Below are 14,886 nucleotides of genomic sequence, written 5' to 3' on the forward strand. Positions count from 1 at the left end.
GTTTTTCCGCCGGGATTACAAAACTTAACTTTCTAAGAGGTCCACAAAAATATTTCGGAAAAATATTAAGATTTAAGCGAGCTGGGCCGATTTGAAAATACCTCCAAAAATGGAGTTTTTTTTATGAATAAAAGTAGTTTTTTAAAGAACTTTTTGGATGAAAAAGCAGATTAGGCTTAAAAAATCTGCATACAAATATTTAAAAATCTTTTCAAAGGAATCTTAATGACATTTTTAATAGTGTTTTTTTTTTTACTTTTTTCAAAGATTGATATACGAAAAACTTAAATAACTCGGCAAAAACTATTCTGATTTAGACTTATGGGATCTCGATAGAAAGCTATTTTCCCACTATTTTTATTTATGTGCAAAAAAAGTCATTCGCGTCCAAATTTTTTCAAATACCAACACATCTTAATTCATCTTTGAATGATGTTCGTTCATCGTACCTTTCTCTTTTATCCTTTGAATGAGCTTATTATCAAAGAAATAAAAAGGGTGAGAAAATCCCTTTCCAATGATACCCCACAAGTCTAAATCGGAAGAGTTTAGGTTCAGTTATGCAAGCTTTTCTTACACCAATCTTTGAAAAAAGTTAAAAAATAGCATCAAAAATCTCATTATCATGATTCCGTTTAAATTTTTTTATATACTTTTTTAAATATTTTTATGTAAATTTTTTAAGCTTAAACCGTTTTGTCATTCGAGGGGATTTTTTCAAAAAACATCTTTAATAAAAAACTCCATTTTTTGGAGGTATTTTTAAATCGGTCCAGCTCGCTTATTTAAATCTTAATATTTTACCGAAATATTTTGGTGGACGTCTTAAAATATAATAGATTTTATAATTCCAATGGAAAAACAGTACCGATTTTATTTTGTATAGGGAGTGATGCAGTCTAATGTACATATAAAATTGCATGTAAACCTAAACTTTTTATTTTTATTTGGCTTCTTTAAGAATATAGCGGGAATAGATTTACCAAGAGATTGAAATTATTGGAGTCGTTGATATTTCAAAAAGGGATAACAAATGGAATGCTAACGCTAAAAAGTTATTTGCAAGAAAAGACAGAACTCCTTTCGAATCTCGACGGAAAAGCTGTTTCGATTGAGACATTACTGGACGCTCTGCTAGTATTGTATGATGAGTGCTGTAATTCATCATTGAGGCGAGAAAAAACGTTAGCCGATTTTATAAAACTGGGTAAGTGAATAAATTTTAATCACAAAACAAAAAAAAAACAGTTTTTGATTTATCTCATTGCAGTGAAACCAGTTGCAACATTGATTAAGCAGCTTCGACTATCTAGAGATGACTTTGAAACGATCAAAATTATTGGCCGAGGAGCATTTGGTGAAGTGTGTGTTGTTCGCATGCTAGCAACTCAGCAGATATTCGCCATGAAAACCCTAAACAAATGGGAAATGCTTAAGCGTGCGGAGACTGCGTGCTTTCGAGAAGAACGCGATGTTTTGGTTTATGGTGATAGGCAATGGATAACAAATTTGCATTATGCGTTTCAGGATGATAGCAATTTGGTAAGTTCGATAATAGAAAACCTGTTTATTGAATTACATAGGTACGTAAAAAAGTCGTTAACACTTTTATCAACATACATTTGCAACGTTGTACACGTTTTCAGTAATTCAGCCAATTCACGGAACAATGTCGTTATACGTTCACTACAGGTCTATTCTGCGCTGGTAATTTCCACAATTCTTCATAGCTGAATTGCTGAATATTTTAACTGCATTACCAACGTACCTAGAATCGCTGTGACAAGAACTGGTAACATTTTTTAGTAATAAAGTTTTCCGGTTACAAAATCTTCGCTAACGTGCAGAATAGACCTGTAAAAATGTATTACGTTTGAAGGCCCTATTTAACCTTTTTTGAAAAAATATTCCGTAGGTTTGTTCTCAGAGATATTGTGGTTGTGCACGCTTGCCTGGTTAACAAGTTATCTGATAAAAAAAAAAAAATGTTTCTGTAATGTGTTCACGCTTGCCTGGTTTTCAGGTTATGCGGTTATATTTTTTATTCAGTTTACAACAATAAAATACACTACACAATAATATTTTTTAACCAGATAACCTGATAACCAGGCAAGTGTGAACAAGTGATTGTTATACCAATTAACCACAAAATACCCTTTAAGTTCTTGCAAGATAGTAAATATAAGATCTGAGAAATTTCATAATATCAAAAATTTAATTAAGGAAAGAACGTGTGTGATATCTATACATCTATCTACACATGTATAATGTTCTTTAACATTTTTTTTTAATAGTATCTTGTTATGGATTATTACTGTGGAGGCGACTTGCTGACTCTTTTAAGTAAATTTGAGGACCGTTTGCCGGAGGATATGGCCAAATTTTATATTGCCGAAACGATTTTGGCGATAGACAGCATACATAAACTGCAATATGTACATCGAGACATAAAGCCGGACAATTTGGTACTCGACATGAAAGGACATATTCGCTTAGCTGATTTCGGTTCTTGTTTGCGTATTGGGCCAGACGGTATGGTTCAATCTAACGTCGCCGTTGGTACTCCCGATTACATTTCACCTGAAATACTCCGAGCAATGGAAGATGGCCAGGGTAGATACGGAGCTGAATGTGACTGGTGGTCTCTTGGTGTATGTATGTATGAAATGTTGTACGGTGAGACACCGTTTTATGCGGAAAGTCTTGTGGAAACCTACGGAAAGATAATGAATCATCAAAACTGCTTCGATTTTCCGCCACAAGAGAGTTTGGACTATATTGTGTCGGAAGCAGCAAAAGATTTGATGCGAAAACTCATTTGTGCACCTGAAAATCGATTGGGGCAAAATGGAACTGATGATTTCAAAAGTCATCCATGGTTTGCTGGCCTAGATTGGGATAGCCTTAGATACAGCCAGGCTCCCTATATACCCGAAGTATCAAGTCCAACGGATACATCCAATTTCGATGTAGATGACACTGACATACATTTATCGGACACTATGCCACCGGCAGCAAATCTTGCCTTTTCTGGCCTGCACTTACCATTCATTGGATTCACTTTCACGCAATGTAGTTCTTTATCGGATTTAGGAAAAGTAGAAAATGCTTGTAGCAATTTTAATAACGATGTAGATAGAACTATGAACCTTGAAATCACGGATGAAAAATGTAATCTAATTGAAGAAATAAATACGCTGAAAAAGAAAAACTATGAACTTGAGCATAAATTAAAAAACCTCGAAATTATCGAGAAAGCAACTTCCGATGAATGTAACGCCTCATATTTATTACGAATGAAGGAGTTGGAACAAGAGTTGAACGATGTGAAGCGGGAAAAGGGTCATGCAACAAAAGAGTACAGCGAAGCGCTAGATCGAATAAAGGCTCAAGAAGCTGAATTGAAAGATGCAATTTGCCAACGCAAATTGGCGATGATGGAATACGCAGAGGTTACCGACAAATTATCCGAATTACGTTCTCAAAAACAAAAACTATCACGACAGGTATGTTCACTTTAACTTCACAATAAATTCTAAATTGAATATTAGTATGTAAATCAAGCCGAATACGTAATGCATTGAATATTCCATGTACTTACATATGGGTGTTTCCATTAAAATGCAAACCGAATATGGTAGTAAATGAGTTCAAACGGCTTTATAACTTAAAATTTCGTAATCAGATGATGAAAAAAGGTTATGGAAATGCAAAACGATGGAGGAAAGAACTGAAGAAATTAAATAAAATATTAAATCATATACATACATATGTATTACGAATAAAAATATTGTAAGGGAAAAAATCTGTCACGTCCATTACCACATTTTAATTCAAAATTAAACCAAATGTATTGGTTGTAATGGTCCGCAATTTGACTTTATTTAAAGAATGTTTAAGAAAGGAAACCCTCACAGGTTTCGCAGAGTTTTGCTATTTCTACATGTACTTGTGTTTTTGTCACGTCCGTTACGACCTCCTTTTCTTCGATTTTCTCGACACCAGTGTTCCAAGCTCACTTAATTTTTTGTCAGCCAAAAGACTGCTACACAACGGTAAATTTTGTTTATAAGTGGCTTCGTTAACGATTTATTTAACTCTAGAGTCGTACGAATGTCACGTCCGACATCATGGAATTACACATATGAACTGTAGACCAGGGGTTCCCAAACTTTTTTTCACCGCGGCACTCTTGTTGTGCTAAAAAAAATTTCGCGGCACCCCTACTCTTCAAATGTCTACGAAAACAAGAAAACACAATGCAAACTTTATGTTCCTTTAGCTTTAATGTGAGGACTGAAATTGTTCTGATGATTTCATTACTTCCTTTGAGTTTATTGGGAGCCTTGACTATTTTGACCATTTAGCAACGCGAGAAGAATCGTCGCGTTCGTTTTAAATAAAAAGCACTTGAGTTTTTTAATAAACGTAATAAATGTTTATTTATTAAAAATTATTGAACTTGGTTTGGCTTATTACAAATGTATGTATGGAACTACGATATACGTAAATATGTTTATGTAATAAGCCAAGCCAAGTTCAATAATTTTTAATAAAACGTTTATTAAAAAACGCAAGTGTTTTTTATTTAAAACGAACGCGAATATCCTTCTCGCGTTGCTATGGTCCTGACGCTGAAAGCTTGCTGGTCGTCGGAATTCGTCGGAATATTTTTTTATTATTATTATTTTTTTTTATGTATGCTACCGCATAACTTTGTACCATGTTAACCGATTACTATAATTTTTTTTTTAAGAAAGGTGGCACCTCACATTCTAATTTGGTTCAAATCCGATCATTGGATCATAAAGAGATTAACGATAAACTTACATTTTTATATGGGAATTGAAGTCGGTTTTTTTTGCTTAAAAATGACTTGTTTATGTAAGCATTTGTTGAAAATACAGTCTCACATAGAAATGTAAAAGTAAAATTCACTAGTATTTTTAATGCAATCTTGCCAACAGTAGTGTTTTCTGCATACACTTGCATCCAGAACCCTCTTGGCTCCCTCCGTAGTATTTAATATTCCAAGTGCTGTCTTCACTGATGTCCAGAAGGTTTTCAAAAGCTTAGTTTGTCATCTCAGTAGGTTTACTTTTCGGGTCACATGAAAACGGGTTTGTTATCAAGCTGTAGACATCCTCAGAGTCAGACCTTCCAAGTTAACGATGGGAATGCACGTTAACGCTAAGAAAATAACGTTTACGGCCAATTTCACAAAAGCAATTTAAGTGAAAAATGATTTTAATTTTTTGAATATTATAAGGAAATTGACAGAAAATAAAAAATCATTTTCCATTTAAATTACTGGTGAAACCGGCTGTTATCCATTTTCTTAGCGTTAACTTCGAAGTTACATATGTACGTTTTTCTGATTTACTTTGTTTATTTATGGGGTTTTCATGTAAATTGCTAGAAATTCTAAAATATACATGTCACCAATAAAAAAATCTCGACGTGCTAGAAAAACCAAAGATGTATTTTAATTTCGCAGGCCTCTGCTATCTTCGCAGCGTCATCCAATACGGGTTTTTAATCTAGTGGCGGCAAATATCCGCACACTTGCTCCATTTCAAACCATTTTTCTGTACAAATTTGTCGATAGCTTTAAAAATTTCGTCGCTAGTGGTGTAAGCACTTCGCTCATCAAAAGTTCTTCTTCGATAACACGAGAAGAACATTAAGTCCCACTACGTCGGTACTTTCGTCAAGTTGCAAACTAAAAAATTCATAAGTTTTCAAACTTTTTATAAGTTTGCTTTCATGAAAAGGGTACGTTTTCGGCTATTTTTCTGAAAATTTTCTGATTGATTTTTTCGTTGACAACACGTACTGGGGAACTACGCTTAAGAGCGAAATACACCACACAAGCAGCTTGACAAACCAAGCGAAATATCCCTTTGCTGCAAGCCAATTGTGTTGTGTATGGGGTTTGACGAGCCGCTGAAGGTAATTTTAATAAAAATCAAAATTTTCTTATTTTCTAGCCGCCATGTTGAAGTTTGAACAAACCGCTTGCGTTGTGTATGAGAAGTTTAAAGAATTTGCCCGCACCACTAGTATACTCTCGCCACTAGCGGCACCCTAGGCACCCACTTTGGGAAAGCCTGCCGTAGATAATTACAAAAATCGTGAGACCGTCAGAGGTCTTCAAAATAGTTGTCGTGGAATGTGCGACACTCTTTTTTTTAGAAGACATCTACTTAAATTCGATTTCAAATGGTTAAAGTTATAGACATTATTAGCAGAAAAACTAAAAAATGCATGAAATGATGGGTTTGAAACAGAATTTCTTGCTATTTAACAGGTTCGTGATAAAGAGGAAGAACTTGAAGCGGTTATGAAAAAAATAGACAGCCTTCGAAACGATCTTCGAAAAGCTGATAAAAATCGGAGGGAGCTTGAGCTACGAGTGGAGGATGCAATGACGGATGCGGCAAAAGAGAAGAAACAAAGGGAACGCTCTGAGGAATTTTGTCGCCAGTTACAATCAGAATTGCGTAGTAAAAGTAATTCAGATACAAGCTCCGCCTTTCCAGCCAATGAACCCTCAAGATATGAAATCGAACGAATAGAAGTCCAATATTCTGAAAAACTAAATCAGCAGCAAACGCGCTATAACATGGAAATATCAGAGCTGCGAGAACAGCTGATGGAATCGGAAAAGAATCGAGATTTCTTAATAATGGAACTACAAAAAACTCGTGAAAAGTGTGATATAAGTAGATTAGAATCTCAAAATGATACTGTGGACACTTTAAGTGAGCAAAAAAAGATGTACGAACAAGAAAAAAGCATTTGGATAGAGGAAAAAAGAAGGCTTTTATCAGAAATGGAAAATTTAAATCAAGCCATAAGGCAACTACAAACAAAACAAGTCGAAGATCAAAGCAATAGCGAGGAATTAAGGTACTCTTCTCATTGATTGCACGTACATACGTGGGTACATAAAAGCGTAGTTTAAATAATCTATGTTCAAGTATTTAGTTGCTTCGCAAAATAGTTGGCTTTTTTCAAATATATGTATGTATGTATGTATATAATATTTAGGTCAAAACGACAAGCAATTATGCAATGGGAACGTCAGATGTCGGAAATAATACAGTGGGTATCGGATGAAAAAGATGCTCGAAGCTACTTACAAGCTTTAGCAACCAAAATGACTGAAGAAGTTGAATATCTAAAACACTCAGGTAAATAACTTTTTCCTGTCAAAATGTATTTTTTTTTTTTTATGATATGCTCATCGTCCGTTGTCAACAAAATAATGTATATATTTAAAGTTGCCGCCGTGGTCAGAGATGCGCACTACGACCCCAGCAGGATAGATACATATCTGTGTTCGTATGGAATAGTAGCCGAGCCGTTGAAGAACTCTTGGCGAATAAACGTAAGAGAAATGGTTCCGATTCTAGCAAATCAATGTTCTTATTAAGTCTCATCAAAAAATTCCTTGTTGTTTAAATAATGGAGGGAATAGTGCATTATACTAAAGCCAGCCTTCCGACATAAGCTACTATTCCATACGACCACAGATATGTACATACATATGTGCATATCTATATTAGGGTCTTCGTGACTTACAAAGTTGATTAATTTTATTTGGATCCCCTAGTTTTATCTACATGCATACACTTGTGGTCAGCTGATTAAGCTAAGTGACATTTTGACCACTTATGGTAATTTTTCGTTTGTTTATTTAATGTTTATGTTTATTAGAAAAACTTTAAAAATTCAACAAACTTTAACAATTACACCCAAAAATTTTAAACTTTTTATTAAAAATTAGGTATCCAGTTTTATAGCCCATTTGAGTGGGTTAAAGTGCAAATTTTAAAATGCTAGAAAATTGCGTTGTATTTCAATAATTTTTTTGGCTGATGGTGCTAGGCATCAGGGTTGTTGCGAATATTCGCATTCGCATTCGCAACTGCGGAGCTTCCGCAAGTGCACAGATAAAACGTATATATTGCAAACGAAATTACAAATTGTAGCCAATATTTTTTGCCTGTGGTCGTGGGAGCATTTGTGTAACAAAACTGGTCAAATGTATAATTTTATCAACTTTGACAAAAATTTCTTTAAAGATATTCGCGAGAGTCGTGACGAGAACAAGTCGTTTTTCGAGAGTCGAATCGTATCGAAAATTTCCACTCGACTAGTGTATTAAAACGGAAAATCTTGGTAGCACTGTATAGTTTTCGACGATTTTCTTCGTTTACTTATTTCAGCATGACAGTAGACAATGCCAATGTTGTTGAGTCGTACAATTTAGCCTAATTTACGACTTACTCAATGAGGCTGATTATTTCTTAAGCTATATAACCGAGCTAGGCGTACGTCAAAGAGAACAGAGTACTTTTAATAACATATATTTTTTTGTTTTCTCTTCTTTAAATGCCTGTATTGGTTCCTTTCTTTATTGATACTTTTTTTGGGCCAATCTTAAAAAAAAAACTACTAAACATAAAGAAGAAAGTTTCAATCAAATCAAATGGGGCTCTTTGGGGAATTCAATTTTAGCAAAAGTTAAAAAAAAACAGTAATTTTTTTACTTGTCGGGCAATATTTTTTTCATAGGGAAATATATACTTTGGCTCCTTGGCTAAAAGCCTCTGTGGTAAAACTGCCCCTACGTCTCCCTTCTTTGCTATTTGAAGTCAAATATTAAGCTCCTAGAATAGAGATTTCCAGCAGAAATGGTCAACGTCTGGCTATAAACAGAATCGATGCTCAAATAACTAAAAACATATAGGTCGGATCTTTAATTAGGTAAGAATTACGTAAGTGTCTGAGACCCTCATCATCCATGATTCCAATAATGCTTTTTTAAAAAAGATAACAATACTTTTTCTGATCCGATTCGGCTGACAGCCACGACTTTGAAAACAGAATTTTGTTCAAAATTTTCATTCCTGGAAAATAATAATTTATTTTCCATATCCACATATTTAGTTCGCTATAAGCACACATTTTTCAAATCAGTCGCAAAAGAAAGTATTAAAAATGAATTACAAAAACTAAAATCGAAAAACGCTGATGAAATTACAGATTGCCCAAAATCTGAAACAGCCAAAGGAATGAGAATGAATAATTATTTTTATTCAAAATCTGAAAGGGCCAAAGGCATGAGAGTGAAAAATTCTTTTTAAAAAGCTTTAGAAAACCCTGACACATCTGGTTTGGCTTGAAAGCTCTGTTAAAACAACGATCTAGCCATTAGGATACATCCGACATTTTCAGCCCCAATGCAATTCACATTACTTTTTATTAAATATAATGTTCCAATTTTTAAATTCAAGTAGTAAATAAAATAAGCTTTATTAAATATTACTAACTTTTCAATTTTTTTATTTACCTAAATAACTTAATTTACTTACCTAATTGTTTCTTAAAAATACTTTACATTCGCATCCGCGGATGTCTAAAATTTCACATTCGTAACAGACCTACTAGGCATTTTCCTCCATATAAAAGATATTGCCGAGCATACTTTATATGGGAGAAAATGTTCAACACCGTTAGCCAAAAAAAAATATATTAAAAATTAATGCGATTTTCTAGTGTAGACTAAAGCAAAATTACCAAACTGGTCAAAAAGTCACTTAACTTAATCAGCTGACCACAAGGGTACATACAAATCATGACTCAATAATAAGAGGTTTGCTCCGAAAACAGTTTTCTCTTCTGACAAAATCGGCTCCCTTAGCAAGGCACTGTATGGCTTTGTGTGTGTGTGCACTCTTCTGTACGGGAGTACAAACCATGTTTTCAGAGTATTCTGAATTGTAGAGAAGTTTTAAAGAATTCGTAAAGATCTCATCCGATTTTTCACCGACTTTTCTAAAATGAAATAAAATTGTGCGCTTTTCAATTCTTCAACGAATTTTCCGAAGAAAATCGGTAAAGCAATGATGCTATGTGAAGAATTTCTTGGAGATTTTTTTCTGAATTTTCCTTATTTTTCGTACAGAAATTTCTTTACGTCATCCACTTCATACAATTTTCTTTGAAGATTGTTAAAAAATCGGTACAGAAAATGAGATACTCCTACGGATTTTGTCACTATAGTGAGCAAACCTTTTATTATTGAATCATGCATACAAATGTTCCACTAAAATGTCATTTCTAGAAAATATACAGTGCAAATATTAACAGATATATATGCGTATGCACAAATAGGATCATTTCAACAAACCTACGATACGAAAAATTGGCGTAATAGACGTTCACAAAAACTCGATAAGATGGAGTTATTGAATTTGCAGAGTTCACTTCAGGCTGAGATTCAGGCAAAAACACTTATTTCGGAAGAACTAAGCCGAACGCGAGCAGAATTGATTGCAACTCAAAAGTTAGTATTTTAGTATGTGAATTATTTAAATGTTATCAAATTTTAAATGGTTATCTTATAACTCACTCAGGGATCTTCGTGAGAGCCGTAACCGCTGTGATTCTGCATTGCATGAGCTTCATCACAAGGAAAATGAAATTCGGGACATACAAAAATCATTAGAAACTTCTGAAGGATGTAAGTACGAAATAATTTCTATCATTTCCACGTAAGTTTTATGGTTAAATCACAGAATGTGAGCATTAGAAAATATTAGATTAACAATAACAAGTCTATTCTAAATGTTTCCAAACATTTTGTAATCGAAAAAACTAAGTATATTTTTAACAAAAACTGAAACGGGAACATAATTTAGAGGTTACAAAATGTTTGTTAAAAACGCAGAAAAAAGTATGTAGTCATTTCACATTATCTTATTATACAAGATTTCCTGTTACATATCGTTAGTATAGTATGGAAAAGGCGTAACTCACATCGTCGCTGAAATACAAAAAGCCGTAACTAACTAAAAATCAAAATTCTCTTTTTGATTGATTATGCTGCAAGTCCCCACATCGTTTTATGCAATACAAAATTTTAGTTACGACGATGTGAGTTACGCCCTTGCCATACTATACTAACGGTATACAGATGTAATCATAGTATGAGTGAAATAATTTTGGGACAATGAGGTCGTCATGGACTGACTATACAATATATATAAAAAAAATTTAAATAGTTTAAACTAGACTTGTAAGAAAGCCATCGAGGAGCACAATGAAACGGAACGTCAGTCGTTAAATGTATTTTCATTTCATACATGAACGGTTAAACTTTGATATCCATCTTTAAGTACGTACATTCGATAAGTTGTCTTAAATCAGACCTGGCCCGGCGGCCATATTCGCGTATACATACATGCTCTGCTTTAGAAGGCAGTGAAAGCTTCATTCAACCGCACGACTTGTTCGCACGCACACAGTGACATCAATTTCTCGCACACTACAACAATTCTCTGTCGAAGCTGCCCACCTCTGTCTTAAATCTTCGTTTCGTTCCCTTGACAACTTTGGATCTCTATCAATGCATTTTTCTTCTGTAGATAAATTAACACAAAACATATCTCGTCACGGCACTTATGATTATCACCCGGCGACCCTTTAAAAAAGGCCCCGCTGAAGTTGGTAACACTTACTGGATTATCTGACTTATCTATATTGTTAAGTTCTGGTATTTCCTTCTTAGCATAATCATTGTCTACTTTAACTAATCTTATATTAAACGATTGTAGAAAATCACGTCCCAAAATAAGCGGCAAAGATATACAACTATCGTCGACTACTTTTAATTCAATGATACGTTTTTTTTATTCAGAAATGTTATGTTACATTTAATGGTATTAATAATTTTCAAAACACCACCGGCAACTCCTCTGTACTTAGGGGTGAAACCCTTGCAAATTTTTCCGGCCTGCTTTTTTGGGACGACCGACCTCCTGATGAGACTAACCGGACTACCGGTATCAAAAAGTGAAAAGATTAAATTAGAGACTACTCCCTTAAATAACTTAAACTGTATGCCTACATGGTTGTAGGCTCCGACCACGTCAGCGTCTTCATCGGATTCGGCAACGGCAGCAATATCTTCTTTCCGCTTTAATACCTTCTTAGGGACACGATCTATGGTCATGTCCCGTTTTCCAACACCTGAAGCACACCAAACTGCGAGCAGCTGTAACACAACTTTTGCTCAGTCTTCGGCTTCACCACTGCCGGAGTCGTCTTTTGATTTTTGACTGCGGCACAACCAACGGCAACGTACTTATTTTGGTACCTGTTGATTATAGCTTTTAGTTCATCGACGCTTCTAGTCGATAACAACAGGTGCGAATTCGGACGGTATTGCCGATTCCGTCTATAACGAAATCCACCACCTCTTGCTCGGCAATGTCTGCCCTCTGCAATGGAGGGACTCGTCTTTCCTCTTCCATCCCCGCTGTGACTACCTTTTATATATTTCTTGTTTTGTTACTGAAAAATTAAATTCGTTGATTAAAGCCCTCTTAAGGGAACTATAATTTAGGGCTGTTGTCGTTGATAGGAATACCCTTGCCGTTCCATTAAGGGATCGTCGGAGAGCGAGAAGCTTAAAATTTTCGTCTGCTTGCGTTGACTCTATTATCTCCCCAAAATCCGTTATAAAGTGTTGGACAGGGTAACCTACATCGTCACCACTGAACTTCGGCAACACGTGTTCGATATCTCCAAAATCCAGCTTGCGTTGGCACTTTGTTGTAGAGCGGCTGTCCAGTTCCTCAATATTCTGCACCAGTTGGAGTATCTCGAGCCTTTTTTAAGGCGAGCACCTCCTCGTCGAACTTGTTTGCGGCAGTGGCAAATAGAGGGTCGGTAGCGACATAGATGGTGGCAGCAGCGGCATTGGTGGAGGCAGCAGCGGCATTGGTGGTGGCGGTAGCGGAATTCGTGGAAGCAACAGCAGTGTAGGACGGGACATTAACGGCGGTTGTATTTACAGTCGGCATTTTCGGAATATTGGCAGTGTTCGAACCAACGTGTGGACCGGCATTGATATCAGCACCCACTACCAACAGCATTCTTGTTGGCGGCAGCAGCATTATCGGCAGCAAGATCATCAATAACGGCAATTTCCGTAGTATAGCCCACCACGTTTCTTACCAAGTTACGGAGTTGGCCCGTTGTGGCAAATGGTGGGAAATCCACGTACGCATCAATCAAGACATTTATTAATTCTTGCCTTGGATTAGCTATTTTAATCAAAATCTTTGATACTTCGTTTATATAAGGGTAGACCCAACCCCTGAAGCATTTTATCTCGAGTATTACGATAATAGCGAAGGATATATATTTTATAAATTATAAAACACGACAGTCTTCGTTCTGGCTGTACCGGAAATTAACTTGCCGGCCATCATTCTTTATTTCACAGAGTTACATACTACATATATTCTAATATTACACACTTATACTACGTTTACAATAGAAGTAAATGCATGCGGGTTTTGTATGTATGGGCCAGATATTCTTCGATCCGGATGGCATGAAAATGTTTACAAAATCTTGTCCTTAAAGAATTGGGTACACATAAGTATTTTCAGGAGCGCGGTTAAGTGATCTTAGTCAAAAGGCGGTTATTGTTGCGGTATATTGGTATGTTTTTGGTAATATTTTCGTTACATATGTAGGTACTTTGGGTTGGCAAAGATAAAATCAACACAACGAAAGTCTGGCGTTTTACCGACAATTTTTCAAATATTGACGAAAAAATCTTTTCTTAGAATTTAGATAAATTAGAATATGTGTGTTTGAAACGATAACTTCTATATTCGAAAGTCCAAAATTCAAATATTTTTTAAAGAAAATTAGTCTCGAAAATCAGAATGAAAATTTTCTTACTTTAGTATGTATATGCGTATTTCGTTGTTCTTTAATAGATACACATATAAATATTTTATCTTAATTATTGGAATTTATTATTATTTATTTATTGGAAAATAGCCCGGGGGCGAAGAAGCGGGAAAAGTATGACGGCGGAATTCTACAAAGAAATGCTAATAAAAGCCCAAGAAGGCAAACTCGTGGAGCTTGCCGAACCCTTATATGATTTAATGCAAAATTTGAAAAATGTCAATGAAAGCAAAGCAAGCGAAGTTGTGCCAGGTGAAGCCCAGTTACTAGAGCTATTAAGATTATTACAACAGATATCAGATAACAGATATAAATCGGGATCTCTTAAACGAAATCTTTGCGGATTTGCGAAAATGATTATACAGCGTTTTAGCATTTCGTTATGTGTTGGAGTAACATCGTGTTTCGTAGGAATAGTGTTGTTCTTATTACGTGATTAATTTAAAAGGGAAAGTCATGGTACAATAATCACAGGTCTTCTCAATATTTTATTCAACAATATTTTCGGTAGTTGTTCAATAATTTCTTGTTTTGATCGAAAGTTACACACGAGAACTGAATGTGCATACTTTTTTTCATTTGTAGTATTTCGTCATAATCAGTGCGAATTATTCTTTTAAGAAATGTTAAATGTTACCAAAGAAGCAAAAATGCTAAGAAATCTGTTTCTTTAATATTTTGCTTTGATATATTGGTACGAAAATGCATCTGACAGCAATAAACGCTTTTCCGCAAAGAGTTGATGATATTTTGTAATGCTATCCTGAATGACATATATTTTTAACGACCATAGAAGCACCTTCCGTAAGTGTTCAACCCAAATCCGTCCATCTCGTGAATCATCTTAAAGTACATCATATGTATATTAAAAAAAAAAAGAAGTTTAAAATTATTCAAAGGACCATTTTCTTCCTTCGATGAAAGTGAATTTGGAAAATATTTTGAAATTCCTTCAACGCGTAGCAAAACGTTTTCTTCACTTCAAACCGATGGCGTCTCCATTTCATTTTGCATGGAAAAGCAAATAAAAATACAAAACGAAACTAAGCAAGCGTAAAAGAGAAAAGTAAAAGAAAAAGTTGTGAAGGGGATTTAAAAAAAATA

At 34.9% G+C, this 14,886-nt stretch overlaps 1 protein-coding gene across 2 annotated transcripts in view; it reads left to right on the forward strand.

Annotated features, from left to right (window-relative positions):
- The first annotated feature begins 945 nt into the window (after positions 1-945).
- LOC118744434 (serine/threonine-protein kinase Genghis Khan) overlaps positions 946-14,886 on the forward strand; it is a 21,291-nt gene continuing 7,350 nt past the window's right edge. Inside the window, exons 1-7 of one of the 2 annotated variants that reach the window (XM_036477449.1) lie at positions 946-1,207; positions 1,271-1,542; positions 2,295-3,506; positions 6,311-6,912; positions 7,054-7,196; positions 10,162-10,357; positions 10,428-10,534. In XM_036477449.1, coding sequence (XP_036333342.1) covers positions 1,039-1,207; positions 1,271-1,542; positions 2,295-3,506; positions 6,311-6,912; positions 7,054-7,196; positions 10,162-10,357; positions 10,428-10,534 — 2,701 coding nt within the window. In that variant the 5' untranslated portion in view covers positions 946-1,038. The remainder of the gene's footprint in view (positions 1,208-1,270; positions 1,543-2,294; positions 3,507-6,310; positions 6,913-7,053; positions 7,197-10,161; positions 10,358-10,427; positions 10,535-14,886) is intronic. The other variant, XM_036477450.1, reaches the window with a different exon arrangement.

Source organism: Rhagoletis pomonella, unplaced genomic scaffold (genome assembly GCF_013731165.1).
Source record: "Rhagoletis pomonella isolate Grant_MI unplaced genomic scaffold, Rhpom_1.0 Rhpom_scaffold_00008, whole genome shotgun sequence".
Taxonomy (NCBI): domain Eukaryota; kingdom Metazoa; phylum Arthropoda; class Insecta; order Diptera; family Tephritidae; genus Rhagoletis; species Rhagoletis pomonella.